The 27,801-nt window shown below is 47.7% G+C and overlaps 1 protein-coding gene across 2 annotated transcripts in view; it reads right to left on the reverse strand.

The window, feature by feature from the left end:
- Nucleotides 1-22,924: 22,924 nt before the first annotated feature.
- Nucleotides 22,925-27,801, reverse strand: part of SNX8 (sorting nexin 8) — a 107,771-nt gene continuing 102,894 nt past the window's right edge. For both annotated transcript variants that reach the window (XM_078774217.1, XM_078774216.1), the window contains exon 13: nucleotides 22,925-23,459. In XM_078774217.1, coding sequence (XP_078630343.1) covers nucleotides 23,325-23,459 — 135 coding nt within the window. In that variant the 3' untranslated portion in view covers nucleotides 22,925-23,324. The remainder of the gene's footprint in view (nucleotides 23,460-27,801) is intronic.

The raw sequence follows: 27,801 nt of genomic DNA on the forward strand, positions 1-27,801 counted from the left end.
CAGACCTCGATCAGGGAGGCCAAGAGTCACCACTGCAAGGCAGGACAGGCAGATGGTCCGAAGTCACCTGCGGGATCGATTCCGTCCAGCATCCCGCACTGCGGCAGAAACTCCGGGGCAGGCAAACCCACGGATCTCCAATGATACTGCACGAAGACGACTGCATGACTATGGTCTGACTGCCAGAAGACCATACAGAGGCCCCGTGATGACGGTTGCCCATCGCCGCAACCGTCAGAGATGGTGCCAGCAGCATCAGCGGTGGACCTTGGCGCAGTGGAACGAGGTCGCTTTCAGCGATGAGTCAAGGTTCTGTGTGGACAGTCCTGATGGGCGTGAGCGTGTCTGGAGAAGAACTGGCGAGCGATATGCCGATTGTTGCGTGCGTCAAGCCAACAGGTGGGGTGGCCCAAGTGTGATGGTGTGGGCCGCCATATCAGGCCGGTACAGGACGCCACTGGTGGTTGTGGATGGGAATCTTAACACCCAGCGGTATGTGGATAACATCCTTCGACCTCATCTGCTGCCATTCCTGCTAGACCACCCAGAACTGAGAACCTTTCAGCATGACAACGCTCGTCCCCATGCTGCTCGCTTTACCACTGCATTTCTCCAAGGTGAAAACATCAACACCATGCAGTGGCCTGCGCTCTCCCCTGACCTGAATCCCATAGAGCACCTGTGGGATGAGCTTGGGAGACGCGTAGTTGGCAGGGCCAGGACACGGGCAGAGCTGCTTCAGACATTGAGGACTGAGTGGGACAGAATCCAACAGCAATCCATCCAAAGACTGGTAGGCAGTATACGCCGACGATGCACTGCCTGTATCCAAAACAATGGTGGCCATACACGCGATTGAAAGGGGACTGACATTGCACCCTGTGCTGTTCTGTACTGTAGAACAAACTGATGAGATGGTGTATCTTGGTCAAAAACTTGACATGTCATCAATAAAATGCCAATGTTTCAATTAGCAATTGTTGGTTTGTTTTATTTTGAACTGTTACAATTTTATTACATTTCAAACAAGTGGTAAGTTTCTTTTGCGTTTTCAGTCTTTTTGAAGATGGTCAAAATGGTCAAAATGGTCAAATTTTTAGGTCAAAATGCCCATTTTGCACTGGCCTTTTAAAAGCCAATATCAAGACATCACGTGCAGCTCATTAAAATCATCCCGTACCCCTTGGCTAATCACTGACAGTCAAAACGGCTGTTCAACAGCTGTGCAATGAAGTGACCATTGAAGGTTCAAGTGACCATCCGTGACCGTTTTGTCTGACAGTGAGGACACTATTGTCCACAAATAAGTTCACATATTTACTATACGCAGTGTTATTGTTGATATTTAAAGGTTTCAAAGGTGGTAAGTTTCTTTTGTGTTTTCGGTCTTTTTGAAGTTGGTCAAAATGGTCAAATCTTTCGGTCAAAATGCCCATTTTGCACTGGCCTTTTTAAAGCCAATATCGACATCAAGTGCAGCTCATTAAAATCATCCCGTACCCCTTGGCTAATCACTGACAGTCAAAACGGCTGTTCAACAGCTGTGCTATGAAGTGACCATTGAAGGTTCAAGTGACCATCCGTGACCGTTTTGTCTGACAGCGAGGACACTATTGTCCACAAATAAGTTCACACATTTACTACACGTAGTGTTATTGTTGATATTTAAAGGTTTCAAAGGTGGTAAGTTTCTTTTGCGTTTCAGTATATATATATATATTGTTACAGACGCGGGTTTTAGATGTTATATTGACCGAGCGGTGGTGTATTTAACCGCGTCCGAACAGTTACTCCCCGATTAAAACCCGATTCCACCCGACGTTGACCCGATCGCCCCACAGATATTCAATCGGGAAATCTCTAAAGCGACCGAAAGAGAATGAAAAAGAAGAAGAAGAAGAATACGGAGGAAGAACAGATTTTATTATACACACACAAGCAATGGATGGAAGAAGCAGTAACACAGCGAATCGTTAACTTACACTATTCATTTTTACTTAGCCCCAAGACACGAGTAGGACAGGACGTTCACACTTACACAGGGGATATTGCAGGCAGGTAGGGCTTGAGATGGACTGCTTGAGAGGGAGGCAAGGTCGGGAGGCCGCAGCTCACAATTCCTCGCGGTTTTGGCGGGAAACCCTCCGTCGTGTATCCACTGCGGTAGACGTCACGCGCTGGTTCGGCACACCTGCTCCTCTTCTTGAGGTGGAGCCGTCTCCCTCCTTTCAGCGCGTCTCTCCAAAGCTGGTTTCCTTGCCGAGTACCTCTCCTCTTTGGCTTGGAGCGTTTCGCATCTCACCGCCTCTTGGTGCAGTCTCTTTGCTCATCTCCCGAGGCCTCTCCAAGTCATCTCGCAGCTCATCTGGTAAAGCAGTCCCTTACAGTCGCTTTTATCACCTCGGGCGAAATCAAGCCGCCGGCTCCGAGGGCACGCCTACCGGGTCGCTCACCGTGGTGTTGATTGGCTGTTAGAGCTGGTTCACTCCTTCCCTCTTATGACGAGGTGGAGACACGCCTTTCTTCCCCAACCCTACCTCGTGGCCAATGGTGGTTGAAGAAAACCGCCCAAAATGCGGAAGGCAAATGGAAGGGAGGTTTTGGGGAAATTGGAAGGGCCTACGCTTATTTTGTTTGATACAATGCAAAGTCAATCTAGTGGGAAACACATACTTAGCCTACATGGAATAAGGAAATACACTATTTAAAAGATATATCGTGACCTGCGTGTAAGTTTCATGGAATTAACTAGGACGACGGTTACGACCATTATTTACATTAACAGGGTGTTACCATACTTTTGTAACGTTCACATTGTAACGTTTTTACATTCGTTACACTTCCTCCAAAATTGTTACACTTCTCAAAAACCGTTACACTTCTCAAATTCGGTACACACTTCTCAAAATCGTTACACTGCACCCTCCTTTCTTCAGGTCCGCCCTCGGGCCTATTAAACTTTAACTTAGTGTGACACGTAGGTGTAATTCCCTCTACAATTAACCTGACCCTGAGTGTGACAATTTTAAAACACAAATAAGTATGTCCCCCTATTGCATTGCACCCTGTCTAACAGACTCAAGCCCACAGCTAACCGAATTACGGAATTATTCTCAAACTATACATTTACGGTGGGGAGCATTATTTACAATGACGTGATTTCTTATTTACAACGCAACCGAGGACCTGTGTTTTTTTCTTTTTCTTTTTAGGGAACAAGAGAAAGAAATTCCTGTTGGGAGGGAGGAGACAGCACGCATTGCATCGATGCACCAGTACCAATACCACCAAAGCACCCAAAAGCACCAAACACCACAAAGCACCACAAAGCACCCAAAAGCACCATCCGGTGCGCAGTCACCATGGTTCATAATAAACACAACAAAACAACTGGTGGTGGTCTTCTCTTTCTCTGCTGGGCCGATGTTCTTCCCGACGTCTTCTGGCTTCATGCGGCCTAGTTGGAAATAATAAAAAGCACAACTTGTGTCCATTTTTATTTAGGGCCTCAGGGGCCAACTAAGGGTGGTCCACCTGTTTGGCATAGGTGCCACCTTACCGAGGTCCGCAAGCAAGATTCCCTGGCCACTATGGCCGGTCTCCAACAGAGGTGCCCTGCCCCAGAACCTGGGGTCCATCAAGTGGTACTTGGCCGCAGAACAGCGGTCCATAAAGTGGTACATCAACGCAATGCATGCTGGTTCTGGGAATCTCGGGCGCACAATGGCCACCTCACGCACGCTCCCATCGGCACCCAATGGCGCACAGGTCATGTGGGAGACAAAAGAAAGACAATTGAGCGAGGGGTAAGGTCACAAGGGTACACGTCAATAAGGCAATGCAAGGTGAAATGCGTACGGAGGGCGAAGTGAGAAAGCTCGTCCCTACCGTACGTCACCCCCCTGTCACCTACCCTACCCTTACCCCATATGTACAAAAATCTACCCATTTACAAATTCGTCACTACTGTCACGTCTTCCCCATATTTCCCCTATACCAAATTCGTCTCCACAATCCCTTTACTTCAAAATTTGCCATCACCAATTCATCATCAATCCTCATAAGGAGGGAGAGATGGAATTACGCACAATGTCATACCCACGTCATGATGCGTCTCACAATCCAAACATTTGCATCATAAAAAATAATCAAAACATGGCATGGTGTGGAGTACCTGTCACCTCAGGTGAGTGGATGCAGATGGTGCGAGGAGATCCTTCATCCTAACTATTTTCTAAATGACTTTAACACACTTTACACTACCCCGGGGTCTTTCCCTGCCAATCCATTGGCCAACTTACACTATGGGTTCTAAAAACCAATTCCCATTGGCCAAACTGTGGTGCTTCTCAATTTGGGGTCTCACTCCCCCGATTCGTCTCCCGGTGCTCTCGCACAATTTCTGGGCTGCGACGTCTAGCTCTCCCAACAGGTCTACCCACCTGCACACCTCCACCACTGTAGTTGCCACCCAAGCTTACCTAGCTCCTCACCCTAACCTAACTAACTGGGGACAGCCCCTCTCCTGGCTCTGTCACCCCATGGTGCCCTCTGGCACTGGGCTACCCGGGTCCGTCCTCCGGATCCTCGGGCCCCATCCACAACAACTACTACCGGCTCCCAGAGCCCACCTGCGGCCTCACCTGGCCGACATCCTCACAGTGGTGGAGTGCCCAAACCAACTACACACACTAACAGGCTACACGCCCAGCCATTTCCACAACACTAATGCACCCATCCAAATACCATTCTGTCACCCGCACCACAGATGCCAATATCCAACCACAATTTACCTGTACCCTCTACCTAACACTTACACTACCCGCCCCGGGTATCCGTGATGGGGGTCCACTCTTCCCCCATTCACACCTTCGCACCATCCACCCCACTCCACAATTTCCACCATTCTCACTCCACGACCATCCATTCCAATACTTCCAGATATTCCACACTACCATTTATTCCACACAGCCACATACACCTGTTGTTGCACACCTGTGCGCTCACACCTGGTGCCACCTGCACCCTCCTTTCTTCCTGGACCATTTGGTCAACACAACACGCAATCACCACTACTCCCTCATGCACTGCTCCACACACCTGTTCAGTTGCACACCTGTGCAATCACACCTGTTCCATTCTCACCTGTTCAATCCTCACACACACGGCATCATCTCAGCTAACTACTCCCCTCTGAAACTTGCGCTTCCCAGTCGTCCCTTTAAACTATTGCGCTCCCACGTCATTATAATCCACACTAATCTACCTGCGTCCCCACTACAGGTATCAGTCACTAACTAAACTTAACGTTACCTAATGTCATCTTCGCTAGATCCCTATCAATATAACCTAACCCACCCGGGCTAGTTTTCACTGCCATACACCCCATAAGCTATTGCTCCTTTGCCCCCCTCTGTGAGGGATGGTGGATTTGCCATCCCACCACATCGGGGGTCTCTCCACTATCAATTTTGTTCGTCCAAATTCCAACCAATTCAAAAATTTTCCATTTACTGCCAATTCTATTCACTTTTCTAAATTTCGTTTTAAATCACTATCACTATCACCATCACCCGTCTACTTATTACATCCTCTCGGTGCGCCAATTCACGTCTACAGCCCGGCTACGTACAGCCGAGCAATGAACGCGGATTCTTTTGTGCCGGCGGCTGGATGCGTCCCGCATTCGGGGCAGGGGCGGGGGCTTACCCGGGCCGAGATCCCACGCACCACCTCGGCGTGGAGCCATCCAATGTCCCGATCTCGACCTGCCGGCACGTCTTAACAAAACGTGGTCGCCATGACGACCCTTCCTATCCAGTTGCCCGCTCCGCCTAGTGGAGCACGGACGCGGCCGTTCAAAGCGAGGCCCGGCACGCACCGAGGGCCCGATTCGGCTAAAAGTCGACCTAACCGCTGCTCCGTTTAACGTCGATGCTTCACCTGCATGCTTACACCCCGCAGCCCGTTCCTTGCTCACACATCCAGCCGTCTCCATGCTCCTCGTACCTTTCCTTACACACCTCGGTACACTCATCCCACTCCTGACACCAAATGTTACAGACGCGGGTTTTAGATGTTATATTGACCGAGCGGTGGTGTAATTAACCGCGTCCGAACAGTTACTCCCCGATTAAAACCCGATTCCACCCGACGTTGACCCGATCGCCCCACAGATATTCAATCGGGAAATCTCTAAAGCGACCGAAAGAGAATGAAAAAGAAGAAGAAGAAGAATACGGAGGAAGAACAGATTTTATTATACACACACAAGCAATGGATGGAAGAAGCAGTAACACAGCGAATCGTTAACTTACACTATTCATTTTTACTTAGCCCCAAGACACGAGTAGGACAGGACGTTCACACTTACACAGGGGATATTGCAGGCAGGTAGGGCTTGAGATGGACTGCTTGAGAGGGAGGCAAGGTCGGGAGGCCGCAGCTCACAATTCCTCGCGGTTTTGGCGGGAAACCCTCCGTCGTGTATCCACTGCGGTAGACGTCACGCGCTGGTTCGGCACACCTGCTCCTCTTCTTGAGGTGGAGCCGTCTCCCTCCTTTCAGCGCGTCTCTCCAAAGCTGGTTTCCTTGCTGAGTACCTCTCCTCTTTGGCTTGGAGCGTTTCGCATCTCACCGCCTCTTGGTGCAGTCTCTTTGCTCATCTCCCGAGGCCTCTCCAAGTCATCTCGCAGCTCATCTGGTAAAGCAGTCCCTTACAGTCGCTTTTATCACCTCGGGCGAAATCAAGCCGCCGGCTCCGAGGGCACGCCTACCGGGTCGCTCACCGTGGTGTTGATTGGCTGTTAGAGCTGGTTCACTCCTTCCCTCTTATGACGAGGTGGAGACACGCCTTTCTTCCCCAACCCTACCTCGTGGCCAATGGTGGTTGAAGAAAACCGCCCAAAATGCGGAAGGCAAATGTAAGGGAGGTTTTGGGGAAATTGGAAGGGCCTACGCTTATTTTGTTTGATACAATGCAAAGTCAATCTAGTGGGAAACACATACTTAGCCTACATGGAATAAGGAAATACACTATTTAAAAGATATATCGTGACCTGCGTGTAAGTTTCATGGAATTAACTAGGACGACGGTTACGACCATTATTTACATTAACAGGGTGTTACCATACTTTTGTAACGTTCACATTGTAACGTTTTTACATTCGTTACACTTCCTCCAAAATTGTTACACTTCTCAAAAACCGTTACACTTCTCAAATTCGGTACACACTTCTCAAAATCGTTACACTGCACCCTCCTTTCTTCAGGTCCGCCCTCGGGCCTATTAAACTTTAACTTAGTGTGACACGTAGGTGTAATTCCCTCTACAATTAACCTGACCCTGAGTGTGACAATTTTAAAACACAAATAAGTATGTCCCCCTATTGCATTGCACCCTGTCTAACAGACTCAAGCCCACAGCTAACCGAATTACGGAATTATTCTCAAACTATACATTTACGGTGGGGAGCATTATTTACAATGACGTGATTTCTTATTTACAACGCAACCCAGGACCTGTGTTTTTTTTTTTTTCTTTTTAGGGAACAAGAGAAAGAAATTCCTGTTGGGAGGGAGGAGACAGCACGCATTGCATCGATGCACCAGTACCAATACCACCAAAGCACCCAAAAGCACCAAACACCACAAAGCACCACAAAGCACCCAAAAGCACCATCCGGTGCGCAGTCACCATGGTTCATAATAAACACAACAAAACAACTGGTGGTGGTCTTCTCTTTCTCTGCTGGGCCGATGTTCTTCCCGACGTCTTCTGGCTTCATGCGGCCTAGTTGGAAATAATAAAAAGCACAACTTGTGTCCATTTTTATTTAGGGCCTCAGGGGCCAACTAAGGGTGGTCCACCTGTTTGGCATAGGTGCCACCTTACCGAGGTCCGCAAGCAAGATTCCCTGGCCACTATGGCCGGTCTCCAACAGAGGTGCCCTGCCCCAGAACCTGGGGTCCATCAAGTGGTACTTGGCCGCAGAACAGCGGTCCATAAAGTGGTACATCAACGCAATGCATGCTGGTTCTGGGAATCTCGGGCGCACAATGGCCACCTCACGCACGCTCCCATCGGCACCCAAGTCATGTGGGAGACAAAAGAAAGACAATTGAGCGAGGGGTAAGGTCACAAGGGTACACGTCAATAAGGCAATGCAAGGTGAAATGCGTACGGAGGGCGAAGTGAGAAAGCTCGTCCCTACCGTACGTCACCCCCCTGTCACCTACCCTACCCTTACCCCATATGTACAAAAATCTACCCATTTACAAATTCGTCACTACTGTCACGTCTTCCCCATATTTCCCCTATACCAAATTCGTCTCCACAATCCCTTTACTTCAAAATTTGCCATCACCAATTCATCATCAATCCTCATAAGGAGGGAGAGATGGAATTACGCACAATGTCATACCCACGTCATGATGCGTCTCACAATCCAAACATTTGCATCATAAAAAATAATCAAAACATGGCATGGTGTGGAGTACCTGTCACCTCAGGTGAGTGGATGCAGATGGTGCGAGGAGATCCTTCATCCTAACTATTTTCTAAATGACTTTAACACACTTTACACTACCCCGGGGTCTTTCCCTGCCAATCCATTGGCCAACTTACACTATGGGTTCTAAAAACCAATTCCCATTGGCCAAACTGTGGTGCTTCTCAATTTGGGGTCTCACTCCCCCGATTCGTCTCCCGGTGCTCTCGCACAATTTCTGGGCTGCGACGTCTAGCTCTCCCAACAGGTCTACCCACCTGCACACCTCCACCACTGTAGTTGCCACCCGAGCTTACCTAGCTCCTCACCCTAACCTAACTAACTGGGGACAGCCCCTCTCCTGGCTCTGTCACCCCATGGTGCCCTCTGGCACTGGGCTACCCGGGTCCGTCCTCCGGATCCTCGGGCCCCATCCACAACAACTACTACCGGCTCCCAGAGCCCACCTGCGGCCTCACCTGGCCGACATCCTCACAGTGGTGGAGTGCCCAAACCAACTACACACACTAACAGGCTACACGCCCAGCCATTTCCACAACACTAATGCACCCATCCAAATACCATTCTGTCACCCGCACCACAGATGCCAATATCCAACCACAATTTACCTGTACCCTCTACCTAACACTTACACTACCCGCCCCGGGTATCCGTGATGGGGGTCCACTCTTCCCCCATTCACACCTTCGCACCATCCACCCCACTCCACAATTTCCACCATTCTCACTCCACGACCATCCATTCCAATAGTCCAGATATTCCACACTACCATTTATTCCACACAGCCACATACACCTGTTGTTGCACACCTGTGCCCTCACACCTGGTGCCACCTGCACCCTCCTTTCTTCCTGGACCATTTGGTCAACACAACACGCAATCACCACTACTCCCTCATACACTGCTCCACACACCTGTTCAGTTGCACACCTGTGCAATCACACCTGTTCCATTCTCACCTGTTCAATCCTCACACACACAGCATCATCTCAGCTAACTACTCCCCTCTGAAACTTGCGCTTCCCAGTCGTCCCTTTAAACTATTGCGCTCCCACGTCATTATAATCCACACTAATCTACCTGCGTCCCCACTACAGGTATCAGTCACTAACTAAACTTAACGTTACCTAATGTCATCTTCGCTAGATCCCTATCAATATAACCTAACCCACCCGGGCTAGTTTTCACTGCCATACACCCCATAAGCTATTGCTCCTTTGCCCCCCTCTGTGAGGGATGGTGGATTTGCCATCCCACCACATCGGGGGTCTCTCCACTATCAATTTTGTTCGTCCAAATTCCAACCAATTCAAAAATTTTCCATTTACTGCCAATTCTATTCACTTTTCTAAATTTCGTTTTAAATCACTATCACTATCACCATCACCCGTCTACTTATTACATCCTCTCGGTGCGCCAATTCACGTCTACAGCCCGGCTTCGTACAGCCGAGCAATGAACGCGGATTCTTTTGTGCCGGCGGCTGGATGCGTCCCGCATTCGGGGCAGGGGCGGGGGCTTACCCGGGCCGAGATCCCACGCACCACCTCGGCGTGGAGCCATCCAATGTCCCGATCTCGACCTGCCGGCACGTCTTAACAAAACGTGGTTGCCATGACGACCCTTCCTATCCAGTTGCCCGCTCCGCCTAGTGGAGCACGGACGCGGCCGTTCAAAGTGAGGCCCGGCACGCACCGAGGGCCCGATTCGGCTAAAAGTCGACCTAACCGCTGCTCCGTTTAACGTCGATGCTTCACCTGCATGCTTACACCCCGCAGCCCGTTCCTTGCTCACACATCCAGCCGTCTCCATGCTCCTCGTACCTTTCCTTACACACCTCGGTACACTCATCCCAATCCTGACACCAAATGTTACAGACGCGGGTTTTAGATGTTATATTGACCGAGCGGTGGTGTAATTAACCACGTCCGAACAGTTACTCCCCGATTAAAACCCGATTCCACCCGACGTTGACCCGATCGCCCCACAGATATTCAATCGGGAAATCTCTAAAGCGACCGAAAGAGAATGAAAAAGAAGAAGAAGAAGAATACGGAGGAAGAACAGATTTTATTATACACACACAAGCAATGGATGGAAGAAGCAGTAACACAGCGAATCGTTAACTTACACTATTCATTTTTACTTAGCCCCAAGACACGAGTAGGACAGGACGTTCACACTTACACAGGGGATATTGCAGGCAGGTAGGGCTTGAGATGGACTGCTTGAGAGGGAGGCAAGGTCGGGAGGCCGCAGCTCACAATTCCTCGCGGTTTTGGCGGGAAACCCTCCGTCGTGTATCCACTGCGGTAGACGTCACGCGCTGGTTCGGCACACCTGCTCCTCTTCTTGAGGTGGAGCCGTCTCCCTCCTTTCAGCGCGTCTCTCCAAAGCTGGTTTCCTTGCCGAGTACCTCTCCTCTTTGGCTTGGAGCGTTTCGCATCTCACCGCCTCTTGGTGCAGTCTCTTTGCTCATCTCCCGAGGCCTCTCCAAGTCATCTCGCAGCTCATCTGGTAAAGCAGTCCCTTACAGTCGCTTTTATCACCTCGGGCGAAATCAAGCCGCCGGCTCCGAGGGCACGCCTACCGGGTCGCTCACCGTGGTGTTGATTGGCTGTTAGAGCTGGTTCACTCCTTCCCTCTTATGACGAGGTGGAGACACGCCTTTCTTCCCCAACCCTACCTCGTGGCCAATGGTGGTTGAAGAAAACCGCCCAAAATGCGGAAGGCAAATGGAAGGGAGGTTTTGGGGAAATTGGAAGGGCCTACGCTTATTTTGTTTGATACAATGCAAAGTCAATCTAGTGGGAAACACATACTTAGCCTACATGGAATAAGGAAATACACTATTTAAAAGATATATCGTGACCTGCGTGTAAGTTTCATGGAATTAACTAGGACGACGGTTACGACCATTATTTACATTAACAGGGTGTTACCATACTTTTGTAACGTTCACATTGTAACGTTTTTACATTCGTTACACTTCCTCCAAAATTGTTACACTTCTCAAAAACCGTTACACTTCTCAAATTCGGTACACACTTCTCAAAATCGTTACACTGCACCCTCCTTTCTTCAGGTCCGTGTTCGGGCCTATTAAACTTTAACTTAGTGTGACACGTAGGTGTAATTCCCTCTACAATTAACCTGACCCTGAGTGTGACAATTTTAAAACACAAATAAGTATGTCCCCCTATTGCATTGCACCCTGTCTAACAGACTCAAGCCCACAGCTAACCGAATTACGGAATTATTCTCAAACTATACATTTACGGTGGGGAGCATCTATCTATAATTCCAGTAATCTCTGTCTGTCTGTCTGTACGTCTGTACGTTTGTTTGTTTGTCTGTGACCGCTGTTTCTCGACAACTACCGGTCCGATATACTTGAAACTTGCCAGGTATATTGCTGGGGACCCGAGGATGTGCCTTTTCAAGGTTTCATATTAATCGGACAATTACTTACCGAGCTATGTCCAAAAAACGATTCAACCAATCAGAGAGCAGCGAACGATCGCGTGTGCCGAACGTGGAGGACACACTCTGCCTCGGATGGCACATTTGACAGCGTATTCATTTATTTCACGTTTGCAAACTATGTTGGCGTTAAACTATGTTTTACAACTAATAAAAACGAATTTGCGATTCATTCGCTTTCCTGCGCGTTTGTGTACGCGATGGCGATTTCTTTACCAAACTCCGGAAGCCGTTCGCTTTGGACCGAACCATTGCATGTAAATAGAGGGGGGGGATTGTCACCACTCGCAAGCCGTTCGCTTTGGACCAAACCATTTCATGTAAATAGAGGGGGGGGATATCATTTTAGATATATATATATAGTACGGGCATGCCCTAGTTATTTACAATGACGTGATTTCTTATTTACAACGCAACCCAGGACCTGTGTTTTTTTTTGTTTTTTTTTAGGGAACAAGAGAAAGAAATTCCTGTTGGGAGGGAGGAGACAGCACGCATTGCATCGATGCACCAGTACCAATACCACCAAAGCACCCAAAAGCACCAAACACCACAAAGCACCACAAAGCACCCAAAAGCACCATCCGGTGCGCAGTCACCATGGTTCATAATAAACACAACAAAACAACTGGTGGTGGTCTTCTCTTTCTCTGCTGGGCCGATGTTCTTCCCGACGTCTTCTGGCTTCATGCGGCCTAGTTGGAAATAATAAAAAGCACAACTTGTGTCCATTTTTATTTAGGGCCTCAGGGGCCAACTAAGGGTGGTCCACCTGTTTGGCATAGGTGCCACCTTACCGAGGTCCGCAAGCAAGATTCCCTGGCCACTATGGCCGGTCTCCAACAGAGGTGCCCTGCCCCAGAACCTGGGGTCCATCAAGTAGTACTTGGCCGCAGAACAGCGGTCCATAAAGTGGTACATCAACGCAATGCATGCTGGTTCTGGGAATCTCGGGCGCACAATGGCCACCTCACGTACGCTCCCATCGGCACCCAATGGCGCACAGGTCATGTGGGAGACAAAAGAAAGACAATTGAGCGAGGGGTAAGGTCACAAGGGTACACGTCAATAAGGCAATGCAAGGTGAAATGCGTACGGAGGGCGAAGTGAGAAAGCTCGTCCCTACCGTACGTCACCCCCCTGTCACCTACCCTACCCTTACCCCATATGTACAAAAATCTACCCATTTACAAATTCGTCACTACTGTCACGTCTTCCCCATATTTCCCCTATACCAAATTCGTCTCCACAATCCCTTTACTTCAAAATTTGCCATCACCAATTCATCATCAATCCTCATAAGGAGGGAGAGATGGAATTACGCACAATGTCATACCCACGTCATGATGCGTCTCACAATCCAAACATTTGCATCATAAAAAATAATCAAAACATGGCATGGTGTGGAGTACCTGTCACCTCAGGTGAGTGGATGCAGATGGTGCGAGGAGATCCTTCATCCTAACTATTTTCTAAATGACTTTAACACACTTTACACTACCCCGGGGTCTTTCCCTGCCAATCCATTGGCCAACTTACACTATGGGTTCTAAAAACCAATTCCCATTGGCCAAACTGTGGTGCTTCTCAATTTGGGGTCTCACTCCCCCGATTCGTCTCCCGGTGCTCTCGCACAATTTCTGGGCTGCGACGTCTAGCTCTCCCAACAGGTCTACCCACCTGCACACCTCCACCACTGTAGTTGCCACCCGAGCTTACCTAGCTCCTCACCCTAACCTAACTAACTGGGGACAGCCCCTCTCCTGGCTCTGTCACCCCATGGTGCCCTCTGGCACTGGGCTACCCGGGTCCGTCCTCCGGATCCTCGGGCCCCATCCACAACAACTACTACCGGCTCCCAGAGCCCACCTGCGGCCTCACCTGGCCGACATCCTCACAGTGGTGGAGTGCCCAAACCAACTACACACACTAACAGGCTACACGCCCAGCCATTTCCACAACACTAATGCACCCATCCAAATACCATTCTGTCACCCGCACCACAGATGCCAATATCCAACCACAATTTACCTGTACCCTCTACCTAACACTTACACTACCCGCCCCGGGTATCCGTGATGGGGGTCCACTCTTCCCCCATTCACACCTTCGCACCATCCACCCCACTCCACAATTTCCACCATTCTCACTCCACGACCATCCATTCCAATACTCCAGATATTCCACACTACCATTTATTCCACACAGCCACATACACCTGTTGTTGCACACCTGTGCCCTCACACCTGGTGCCACCTGCACCCTCCTTTCTTCCTGGACCATTTGGTCAACACAACACGCAATCACCACTACTCCCTCATACACTGCTCCACACACATGTTCAGTTGCACACCTGTGCAATCACACCTGTTCCATTCTCACCTGTTCAATCCTCACACACACGGCATCATCTCAGCTAACTACTCCCCTCTGAAACTTGCGCTTCCCAGTCGTCCCTTTAAACTATTGCGCTCCCACGTCATTATAATCCACACTAATCTACCTGCGTCCCCACTACAGGTATCAGTCACTAACTAAACTTAACGTTACCTAATGTCATCTTCGCTAGATCCCTATCAATATAACCTAACCCACCCGGGCTAGTTTTCACTGCCATACACCCCATAAGCTATTGCTCCTTTGCCCCCCTCTGTGAGGGATGGTGGATTTGCCATCCCACCACATCCGGGGTCTCTCCACTATCAATTTTGTTCGTCCAAATTCCAACCAATTCAAAAATTTTCCATTTACTGCCAATTCTATTCACTTTTCTAAATTTCGTTTTAAATCACTATCACTATCACCATCACTCGTCTACTTATTACATCTTCTCGGTGCGCCAATTCACGTCTACAGCCCGGCTTCGTACAGCCGAGCAATGAACGCGGATTCTTTTGTGCCGGCGGCTGGATGCGTCCCGCATTCGGGGCAGGGGCGGGGGCTTACCCGGGCCGAGATCCCACGCACCACCTCGGCGTGGAACCATCCAATGTCCCGATCTCGACCTGCCGGCACGTCTTAACAAAACGTGGTCGCCATGACGACCCTTCCTATCCAGTTGCCCGCTCCGCCTAGTGGAGCACGGACGCGGCCGTTCAAAGCGAGGCCCGGCACGCACCGAGGGCCCGATTCGGCTAAAAGTCGACCTAACCGCTGCTCCGTTTAACGTCGATGCTTCACCTGCATGCTTACACCCCGCAGCCCGTTCCTTGCTCACACATCCAGCCGTCTCCATGCTCCTCGTACCTTTCCTTACACACCTCGGTACACTCATCCCACTCCTGACACCAAATGTTACAGACGCGGGTTTTAGATGTTATATTGACCGAGCGGTGGTGTAATTAACCGCGTCCGAACAGTTACTCCCCGATTAAAACCCGATTCCACCCGACGTTGACCCGATCGCCCCACAGATATTCAATCGGGAAATCTCTAAAGCGACCGAAAGAGAATGAAAAAGAAGAAGAAGAAGAATACGGAGGAAGAACAGATTTTATTATACACACACAAGCAATGGATGGAAGAAGCAGTAACACAGCGAATCGTTAACTTACACTATTCATTTTTACTTAGCCCCAAGACACGAGTAGGACAGGACGTTCACACTTACACAGGGGATATTGCAGGCAGGTAGGGCTTGAGATGGACTGCTTGAGAGGGAGGCAAGGTCGGGAGGCCGCAGCTCACAATTCCTCGCGGTTTTGGCGGGAAACCCTCCGTCGTGTATCCACTGCGGTAGACGTCACGCGCTGGTTCGGCACACCTGCTCCTCTTCTTGAGGTGGAGCCGTCTCCCTCCTTTCAGCGCGTCTCTCCAAAGCTGGTTTCCTTACCGAGTACCTCTCCTCTTTGGCTTGGAGCGTTTCGCATCTCACCGCCTCTTGGTGCAGTCTCTTTGCTCATCTCCCGAGGCCTCTCCAAGTCATCTCGCAGCTCATCTGGTAAAGCAGTCCCTTACAGTCGCTTTTATCACCTCGGGCGAAATCAAGCCGCCGGCTCCGAGGGCACGCCTACCGGGTCGCTCACCGTGGTGTTGATTGGCTGTTAGAGCTGGTTCACTCCTTCCCTCTTATGACGAGGTGGAGACACGCCTTTCTTCCCCAACCCTACCTCGTGGCCAATGGTGGTTGAAGAAAACCGCCCAAAATGCGGAAGGCAAATGGAAGGGAGGTTTTGGGGAAATTGGAAGGGCCTACGCTTATTTTGTTTGATACAATGCAAAGTCAATCTAGTGGGAAACACATACTTAGCCGACATGGAATAAGGAAATACACTATTTAAAAGATATATCGTGACCTGCGTGTAAGTTTCATGGAATTAACTAGGACGACGGTTACGACCATTATTTACATTAACAGGGTGTTACCATACTTTTGTAACGTTCACATTGTAACGTTTTTACATTCGTTACACTTCCTCCAAAATTGTTACACTTCTCAAAAACCGTTACACTTCTCAAATTCGGTACACACTTCTCAAAATCGTTACAATATATATATATATATACAGTATATGTATATATATATATATATATATATATATATATATATATATGTATATATATATATATATATATATATATATATATATATATATACAGTGGAACCTTGACTTACGAGTTTAATTCGTTCTGTGACCAAGCTTGTAACTCAATTTGCTCGTTTCTCAAATCAAATTTCCCCATTAAAATGCATTGAAATGCTATTAATCCGTTCCAGCCCGCCAAAAACCACACCAATTTTTTTTTAAATATGCAGTATATATAAAAATATCTCGCGCTTTATATTTCACCTGTATGCAGCATACAAGTTGGCAGGATGGCCTGGACTGGAGGTACGCACACTTGACTCTAAACTGTCCAGCCTGGGTTTGAATCCCGACCCAGCTATAACCTGTCATGTCGGTGTTTCACAGGCAGGGTGATTCATCAATGTGTGTACCGCTAAACTGGGCGCCCCGTTTGCGTCCCATTAGTTGTTGGATGTTAAGGATCTCACCGTGTCTTCCACAAAGAGAAGGCGAGCTATCGCCGGCACTCTGAACAAGTTGTGGCCTGGCATGCTCTTCTCCTCTGCCGTTATATACGTCCTCCTCGGCATCTTTTTCCAGAAGAGCCCTGTCTCGTCACAGTTGAAGATTTGCTGGGGGATGTATCGTTCGGCTTCTATCAGTTCGGCAAAAGTTATAATAAAATCTTCAGCTGCCTTCACATCTGCCTCTCCAAGTCGACAACACGCACACCTCGCTCATGTTTTTCGACGATTGCGTGTTTTATATCCAAGCACATCATCCTCTTCTTCTTCTCAGTACTGCCCTTGGCACTCAATTACTTAGGACCCATGGTTAAAACTAAGAAATTTTCCAAAATAACCAACATGCGAAAACAAAACAGCAGCGATATACGGCAGATATGCTTGCACGGCAAGATAACCACGTGACCGGAACCCACCTGGTGGCGGCTGGCGTAAGCTCCAAAATAACCAACATGCAAAAACAAAACAGCAGCGATATACGGCAGATATGCTTGCACGGCAAGATAACCACGTGACCGGAACCCACCTGGTGGCGGCTGGCGTAAGCTCGTAACTCAGATCTCGGCTCGCATCTCAAAGCAATAAACCGCCCGAGCGACGGCTCGTATCTCGGAAAACTCGTAAGTTGGTGCACTCGTAAGTCAAGGTTCCACTGTATATATATATATATATATATATATATATATATATATATATATATATATCACATATATATCTATATTATAATAGCCGTAGATGATTCTGTCTGTCTATCTGTTGGGTGTCTGTCCGGGGTGTGGCTTACTCGGTTTGCAGAGTAGCTCCACCCATAGCTCCACCCATTCTGGGAGTGGCTTCATATAATTATAAACAAATATCCACCATTTTATTAACTCGCATAGCTTTGAGGCCTGTTTTGTAGGCCCGTGGTGTCTTGCTCTCTCTCCCAGTTTTATTTCAAATCAAATTAGATATATCATTTCATTTTTCACAGTCGCTAACATAGTTTTAGACTCGGTTGAAAAAAAACGGGAAGAAAATCCGATGAAAGTTGCCCTTTATAGAACGAAATGAATTCTCAAGCGCCTGTAACTTCAAGGCCATTGAGTCTCTCACGCCTTTATCTCCAATCTAACTCACCATATGATTTCATTTTTATCGATGGTTTTAGAGTCGGTGTCAGCAATAATTGAGAACATTCCACACACGCGGGAAAATGCAGATATATTTTTTAAAATCGCGTCATGGTGTATCATACACCGCCTAACATGACACCGACGGCAACGTGTCGATACATATTAAAAATTCGATATATCATTTCATTTTTCACAGTCGCTAACATAGTTTTCGACTCGGTTGAAAAAAAACGGGAAGGAAATCCAATGAAAGTTGCCGTTTATAGAACGAAATGAATTCTCAAACGCCTGTAACTTCAACTTCAAGGCCATTGAGTCTCTCTCACGCCTTTATCTCCAATCTAACTCACCATATGATTTCATTTTTATCGATGGTTTTGGACTCGGTGTCAGCAATAATTGAGAACATTCCACACACGCGGGAAAATGCAGAGATATATTTTTAAAAATCGCGTCATGGTGTATCATACACCGCCCAACATGACACCGACGGCAACGTGTCGATATATATTAAAAATTCGCTTTTGCTTTTCCGTTAAGATATATTACTTTTTCGTTTGATGACAGTCGTCACAAAAACGTCAACAATGATGCCGACATATATTTCTTCGTTTTTATTTCATTCAACATATTAGCCGGAAGTAAAATATGTTTCAGGAAATTACCGAGAGATATTTCTTCGTTTTTTTTATTAGTTATGTGCGCATACACTTTAAATAGGTTTATTTGAAATCTTTAATTTTCCACAAACATTCCACACACGCGGGAAAATGCAGAGATATATTTTTTAAAATCGCGTCATGGTGTATCATACACCGCCCAACATGACACCGACGGCAATGTGTCGATATCTATTTTAAATTCGATATATCATTTCATTTTTCACAGTCGCTAACATAGTTTTAGACTCGGTTGAAAAAAAACGAGAAGAAAATCCGATGAAAGTTGCCGTTTATAGAACGAAATGAATTCTCAAATGCCTGTAACTTCAAGGCCATTGAGTCTCTCTCACGCCTTTATCTCCAATCTAACTCACCATATGATTTCATTTTTATCGATGGTTTTAGAGTCGGTGTCAGCAATAATTGAGAACATTCCACACACGCGGGAAAATGCAGATATATTTTTTAAAATCGCGTCATGGTGTATCATACACCGCCTAACATGACACCGACGGCAACGTGTCGATACATATTAAAAATTCGATATATCATTTCATTTTTCACAGTCGCTAACATAGTTTTCGACTCGGTTGAAAAAAAACGGGAAGGAAATCCAATGAAAGTTGCCGTTTATAGAACGAAATGAATTCTCAAACGCCTGTAACTTCAACTTCAAGGCCATTGAGTCTCTCTCACGCCTTTATCTCCAATCTAACTCACCATATGATTTCATTTTTATCGATGGTTTTGGACTCGGTGTCAGCAATAATTGAGAACATTCCACACACGCGGGAAAATGCAGAGATATATTTTTAAAAATCGCGTCATGGTGTATCATATACCGCCCAACATGACACCGACGGCAACGTGTCGATATATATTAAAAATTCGCTTTTGCTTTTCCGTTAAGATATATTACTTTTTCGTTTGATGACAGTCGTCACAAAAACGTCAACAATGATGCCGACATATATTTCTTCGTTTTTATTTAATTCAACATTATTAGCCGGAAGTGAAATATGTTTCAGGAAATTACCGAGAGATATTTCTTCGTTTTTTAAAATTAGTTATGTGCGAATACACTTTAAATAGGTTTATTTGAAATCTTTAATTTTCCACAATATAATTTACTTGCCATTTATCATTTGATGATTACGAGACAAATTCCTCTTGAGGATCGTGACAATTCATGCGCTGCGTGGAAACTTCTATTTCCAAAATGAATGAGACGATCGATGAAGAACGCAGACTTGAACAGGATGCAGCAAGAAAACGAATGAGACGGGCGAACGAGTCCATCGACGAACGTCAATGCAAACTTGCGGGGTCACCCGTGGGAATCCCACGGGCATGGATGTGTGTGACATTTCGACATATTGAGTTAGATGCTGCACATTCATTTTTACAAAATGGTTACTGGCAAGTCATCAGATCCAGAAATGGTGTAAAAACCACCGTTTAGAGGCCATTTTTCCCCGCAAAGCGGGGGTTGGCCTTTTCGGGGACCGTGGTAGTTGTTGTTTTTTTGTCCCCTTTTTGAAGCAATGTTTTACGGCCGGATGCCCTTCCTGACGCCAACCCTTTTTGCCGCCTTCAACGACAAACAGGGAATTACCAGTGAACTGGTACTCAATTAGCCGACCTCGGAAGGATGACAGGCTGAGTCAACCCCCCTGGCATTAATTCGGCGATCGACCGAGATTCGAACCCAGGATCCTAAGCCGGCACCCTAGCCGCTAGCCCAACACCAGAAATGGTGTCATGAACACAATTTATTTACGCACAAGCACAAAAGCAAGACGGGCCGATTTCCGATTCCGACGGGCCGACGGGCGAGACGGGCCGATTTCCGATTCCGACGGGCCGATTTGGAGCAAGAAAAAGAACGAGACGGGAGAAAAAGGAGAGAAACGAGACGGGGAAAGCCGATTGGAGAGGCGAGTGAGGCGCGATTGGAGAGGAGTGTGAGGCGCGATTGGAGAGGAGTGTGAGGCACGATTGGAGAGGAGTGTGAGGCGTGATTGGAGAGGAGTGTGAGGCACGATTGGAGAGGAGTGATTGGAGGGGAGTGTGAGGCACGATTGGAGAGGAGTGTGAGGCACGATTGGAGAGGAGTGTGAGGCGCGATTGGAGAGGAGTGTGAGGCGCGATTGGAGAGGAGTGTGAGGCGCGATTGGAGAGGCGTGTGAAGGATTGCAGAGGAGAGGAGTGTGAGGGATTGGAGAGGTGAGGGATTGGAAAGGAGAGGGATGTGAGGGTTTGGAGAGGAGAGGAGTGCTAGGTGGAGAGAGGAGAGTGTCAGGTGGAGACAGGAGAGTGTCAGGTGGAGACAGGAGAGTGTTAGGTGGAGAGGAGTGAGGGGTCACATATTATGTGAAATAACTAAATTCACACCATTTCTGGATCTGATGACTTGCCAGTAACCATTTTGTAAAAATGAATGTGCAGCATATAACTCAATATGTCGAAATGTCACACACATCCATGCCCGTGGGATTCCCACGGGTGACCCCGCTAGTATATATATATATATATATATATATATATATATATATATATATATATATATATATATATATATCACATATACACACACAGACACTGCTATAGTAGTAATATGTACATGAGAGATACGAGATACCACGAATAGGCTGAAGGGGTGTACCCAAACACCGCAAAAATTCCATTTTGGAATAGGGATTTTGAAATATGCTGTTGCAATATGTTTCTAAACAGTGTTCCCGTTTCGTGTTATATCTGAAATGATGGCTCATGATGCTGGGAACTCGCATGAAAATTACATATGCTATATGTATTTGCCATTATCAACTATTGTTGCAATTACTCAAAGTACGACAATACCCCCACGCTCTTTGCTGAAATTTCTCCACCTAGTGGTGTCTGCACCCACCTCTCACCGTTCTCAAAGTCATTCCTGCTGACACTCAGGTTTCAGGCTGGCAAATCTGGTGCTTCGGCGTCTCTCGGGTTTGCTGTGGTTTACCAGCTGTCTCAGAAACAGACTCTCACCGCTTTTCCCCTTGCTCCATATTTATTTACATACTCTCTGCTCTTCAATGTGGGTTCTTAACATATTGAGCCACCCAATCACTCAGCCTCATGGCAATTTTTCCCGGTCTCCCCTTATTCTCCTCTCCTTTACCCATGCCACTACTCCACCATCCCTGGAACATGTTTGCTCCTCCCAGTCCATTCCCCCACTCCAGCACAGAGATCACCAAAATAAAGATCTACGGCAGTTCTTGGCATTTCTGTAGCAGGCTCAGGCCAAAGTCAAGATTAATGCCAGTTCTTGACACTTGTGCAGCAGGTTCAAGTACACCAAAAAAAAAAAAACACCTTTAGAGGCCATTTTCCCCCGCAAGCGGGGGTTGGCCTTTTTCGGGGACCGTGGTTGTTGTTGTTTTTTTGGTCCCCTGTTTTTGAAGCAATGTTTTACGGCCGGATGCCCTTCCTGCCGCCAACCCTTTTTGTCGCCTTTTTATGACAAACAGGGAATTACCAGTGAACTGGTACTCAATTTGCCGACCTCGGAAGGATGACAGGCTGAGTCAACCCCCCTGGCATTAATTCAGCGATCGACCAGGATTCTAACCCAGGATCCTAGGATCCTAAGCTCCTAAGCTGGCACCCTAGCCGCTAGCCCAACACCAGGGTTCACACCCTGGTTCACACAACACAGATGTCTGATAATCTTTATCCTCCATCTGATTGATGTGCCACCTCTTCCACAAGCCTTAGGTCACGGTTATAAAGGTACTCAACTGTATGCAGATTATATTTATGGCTTACAAAAGCTATTTCAGTTCAAATTAGTTAAAAATTGCAAACTGATGTTTTACACGGTTTTAAGTTTTATTTAAGCCCATTATGTCCTCATTTGAAAACAACTGTACAGATGTAAATAAGCACCAATGTTTGCGTGGTCATGCTCCTGGCACGCTGGGAAAATAGAACCGCAGAACAACAGAAAACAAATGATACATACTGATGACAAAGTGGGAGCAAGGTGGAAGTAGCATTATTAATGCGATTTAACCTGAGTATTTGTGATGAAAGAACCAAAAAAAAGCCATCACAAATGAAGAGAGAACAGCACAGCATATTCAGAGCAAATTTATTTCGGAGTATTGCAATTAGAAATTTAATCTGATGTACATGCAAAACTTTAAAAGTAAACCAAGATAGCATTGATAGAGTAACTTATTTGTAATAAACATGTGTATAAAGTGCCTTTTGGAATGAGATAGTCCACCAGCCTTCTCAGTGTGACCTTCATTGGGGTCAAATAATGTCCAATTCAACCAATCAGGTTATGTACATGGGTGGCAAGGTTGGTTTTGCAATGCCTGATGGGACATTAGAAGGTTTGGGAATATCTGCAGAACATCTACACTAACACGAGGAGCCACATTGTCAGATTGGCAATGAAGAGGCAATCGTGTAAGACAGGATAAGGTGCTGGATCAGGGAAGCAATGGAGGCATCAGAGAAGCTTTCATCATCGAGTTTGAATGGGGGAAGAAGGGAACGATGGGGACGGCGTTAAGTTAGACAGGGGTGATGATGGAGTTCCGTTGCACCCTTGTATCACACTATGCAGTTTAGGCTGAAGCTCTTCCCAAATAATTTTCATCTGTGGACGGAACAAAGAACCATCACTCGATCACTACAGAATAGATGATGTGGTTGAAGCAGTCAAAGAACAACACTGTTGCTATATACAATATTCATTATCACACGTGCTAAGTGGAAAGCTGGGTTAAGCAGTTGGTTCACTTTGTCAGTCTGCCTACAGATGTCAGTCTGTGATTGAGGAACGACAGTACTTGTAGTCCAGGAGCCCAGAAGGTTCATTCAAGTGAAAAGCGCCGGAACGTTTGACCTCAGGGGCTGATGGGGTCATCCACCGACATCACAAAAATGCCTTGCTGCTGGGTCTGACCCGTGGCTTTCCCCCCGAAATCACTCAATTATTGACGCCATTACCGAAAAACCTATTTTGCTCAATATCTGGAGAACTATGCATGATAATATCACGAATAAGGTGTCTATACCTATGTTTACATGGTCAATAATTACACTGACACCCGCATTATTGCTAGAAAATGTATAGTTTTCCAGGTAAATGTGTAGCCCACCCGCTCATTAAGTGACGCCATTACCGAACAACGATACATGGAAAACTTGGAAATGTGCAGTTCACATAATTAACTTAATGTCCTCTTGGCATTACAAGTCTTCTCTATCACTTTCGTCACTCTCATCACTGTCCTCACTCCAAGCATTATCCGACTCATCCTCATCTACTGAATTATCTTCCACGCCATCCCAGTCATCCTCATGTGGGCCTGTGAGGGACTCTGGAACTGAACTTCCTGGATACCAGTCTGGTTCAAAGCAGTTTTGAGACACTTCCATCCATAGTCTGTCGGACTCGCCCCACCAGTTGGATCTGTCTGATCAGCTCTCTTCCAGATTCTTGCCACATAGTGCGCCCTTTTCATACGATTACCAAGTGTCTTGGTGCACGGGGGAAGAGAGGCACAGTTTATCTTCTTTATTCTGGCAAGGGGCTCCTTTTCGTCAACACCACCCATTCACATGAATGCCTTGTATCTGGCTTCATTAATGTCAGAGGTTTTGAAGCCATACAGCACGCAGACAAAGGATGTAACAGCTTGGACGTCTACCTCCTCAACTGTTAGAGATCGCAATGCCATCACATGAGCTGCATCCGACTCCATCCGCTGGAAGGGCTTCACTTTGCCCTTTCTGGAGAAACACGATGTGACATCACAACCAGTCAAGGCATGAAGGCCGATTAGTGCTTCAGTGATACCAGTCTGTTTCTTCTCAAGAATGGCAGCTAGTTTAGTGACATCAATGTACCTTCGGTGGTTGCCAGATCCATAGTCAGCTTAATCCATAGCCAGCTCAAGATGGAAATTTCCAAGCACTATCAAAAGTTGGAGATGATGACTATCAAAAGTTGGAGTTTGCAACGCTTGGATGGAGTACGCCTTCAGTGCAACAGCAAGGTCATATGTGATGACAACGTATCCCTGGTTTGTCTCTTCTGCAACTTTGACCGCGCGCACCATGGTTTCCCACACTACATTGTTTCTTGCTGGGGGATGTGAGATTGGGTCCATATATGTGATCGCAGTTTGGGGCAGGTTGTCTGTGACAAATTGGAAGAAGAAGCCAGTGAAGAGTGGTAACTTCCGGGTGAAAGACTGAAGGAGCCACACGAAGTCAAGTTTCTCTTGATGGACCCTTTTTTTCTCCATTTCTATCAACTTACTGGATGGGGTCAGCTTCTCGGTCCCATCAAAGCGTCTCCTCTTCTGTCCGGTCAGTGTCCCCGCTGCATTATTATGTGATGGGTCTGGTAGTGGTTCAAATGGAAGTTGATTTTGGTAACATATTGTTGCGAATATGGAATTTGACCTCCATATCCGCTTGTAAATATTCCCCTATCTTCTCCGATACTCCCCAACTCTCCCCTTACCCCATTCCCTAGTCCCATTGTCTGTAAACAACACCCATTAGAGCCGATCTTCCCCTTCATTCCCCCATTAAATGTCGTGCCCAGGTCCCCCGCACCACACGTAGACCATTATAGGAAATCTTGCTAGTTATTCTTAATCTATGTCAGTTAAGGACTTGTTTCCATTAATTATGACTCTTCGTTGCACCAGAATGTGATGATATGGCACCAGTAGGAGTTTAGGACCTTCCCATACCTCCCCGCATCTCTTCCCATCATCTCAAGCTCCAACAACAACCACAACAACAGCGGCTTTGCGTCCTCACTCCGGCTCGGTTGGCCGCCATTGAACATGTGCTCGACGGGGTTACCCAGAAGGGGGCTCCCTGTCGGCCCCTCGTCAAGGGCGGAGCCGGTAACCCCCGCACCCAATGAGAAGCCATGGGCCGATGCCATATGGGGCGGAGCTAACGAGCGAGGGCGTGACTCCCCGCCGGATATACGCGGCCCCGCGCCGGACGTGACGTCAGATGCGCCCCGAGCTTGGAAGGACAAGACGCCACCCTCCCGAGCGCTGAGCGACCTCCCCGGCATCTCCACCAAAGTCGCGACCCACGAGCGCTGAGCGACCTCCCCGCATCTGCTGGACACCACCGTACGTGATTCTGTCCCGGAGCCAGGTGCACCTGAGCCATCGACTGCCGCTTTCCTTGCCATCAAATCCCGTGTGAGTCAGCGTTGTCCCGTTTATCTGTGGTCTGTCTAGGGTTAATATAAGGTTGTGTCTAAGTGCCCACCTTCCTATGTTTCCCTCTTGTCCCTGTAATCTAACCTTTTCCGCCTTAATATAACCTCCTCCGGAGGTCTTGAGAACTGAACCCCTGGTGTCGTATTGTGTCATTATAACCCAGCCGGGTGTCTTCTCTTTCCTATTGAGCCAGCGTAGCGCGATTAGTCAACATTCGGGCACAATCGGGTAACTTGTACGGATACGGCGGCCATCCCGCTCGGCCCACCATACCATCAAAGTCGTATCTGTAACAATTGGTGTCGAGGAGTGAGATTGGACCCGGAGCGCGTTTACGCGCTCGAAATTATAACAGCGAAATTTGATTGTGTTTTACAAAAAAATAAAAATAAAAACCCGAATTTTGAAAGTCGCGCTATGGCGGGTCAAGACGGCTGGGGTCCGGTAGGGGAGAGTGAAGCAGGGTCGATCCAGGACCAAATTGAGGGACATGAGGGACATGAGGAGAGCGAAACAGCGGGGGTAGCAGGTGCACAAAATGGCGCTCTCGCGCACGATGCTTCAGGCGCGCAAAAAGGCGCCTCGCTGGTCACCGTGCCCGCGACCGAAGTAGCGCCGCTGGGAAGATTGGAACTTTTTTTTATACAAATGACGGCCCTTATGGAAAAGAATAGTGAGCGATTGGAAAACCAAATGGGGGTAATGAGGGACGAAGCGAGGGCTCGGAGTGAGCAATTGGGGGTAATGAGGGACGAAGCGAGGGCTCGGAGTGAGCAATTGGGGGTAATGAGGGACGAAGCGAGGGGTACCAGTGAGGGGTTAGACAATAATTTTAAGGGATTAGACATGAAATTTGGGAAATTAGACGATAGATTAGGGGAAATACAGGAGGGGTTAACGGGGGTAGAAAACAGAATGGCCGCTCAAGAGAATCAAATGGAAGGGATGCAAAAAGGGTTAGAGGGGTTAGAAAACACCATGGAAGGCAAATTGAGGGACATGAGGGACCAAGCGGAAAGGGAAGTTAACCAAATGGGGCAGCAGATAGAGGGGGTCAGAATGGGGGTAGAAACCAAACTGGATGCTCACAGGGAGGAAATGGAGCAGATGAGGGTGGCATCTGGGCAGGAGATGCAAGTGATGGGAGAAGAGATCAGAAGAGGAGTGAGTGAGGAGGTCGGAGGAGTGCGCGAGGAGGTGAGGCACTGTAAGGAGCACATGGAGAAGGAGGTGAGAAAGGGGACTGTAAAGTTACAAGGGGGCATAGAGGTCCTGACGCAGGAGGTGGAGCAGCTGACGGTGGGACAAACGGAGTTAGTGGAGCAGGTTCAAAGGAACACTGCGGTATTAGGAGGTTTAAAGGCGACACAGAAAGAACTAAAAGACGACTTGATAGCGACGAAGAGGGAATGTCAGATGGTACGTGAGGGACTGACAACGAGGTTGGACGAGGTGGTAGAGGTAATGGAGACGAAGGACCGGCAGGTGAGGACGCACATGGAAACGGTCAAGATAGCCTTGGAGGACGAGCTTGAGGAGACGTACCGGGGAATAAAAGAGGTGAAGCACAAATTAGAAGAAGTGGAAGAAGGGATGAGCGAAATTAAGAAGCGACGGAGAGGGGATAAGAAAGAGATAAAAGAGGAGATAAAAGAATTGGTCCAAAGTCTGTGTTTGGATCGTGATGATGTGCTCATTAACCGGATGAGGGATTCGCAGGTGATGGAGGAGAAGCGA

Source organism: Myxine glutinosa, chromosome 3, assembly GCF_964187855.1.
Source record: "Myxine glutinosa chromosome 3, kmMyxGlut1.1, whole genome shotgun sequence".
Lineage (NCBI taxonomy): Eukaryota > Metazoa > Chordata > Myxini > Myxiniformes > Myxinidae > Myxine > Myxine glutinosa.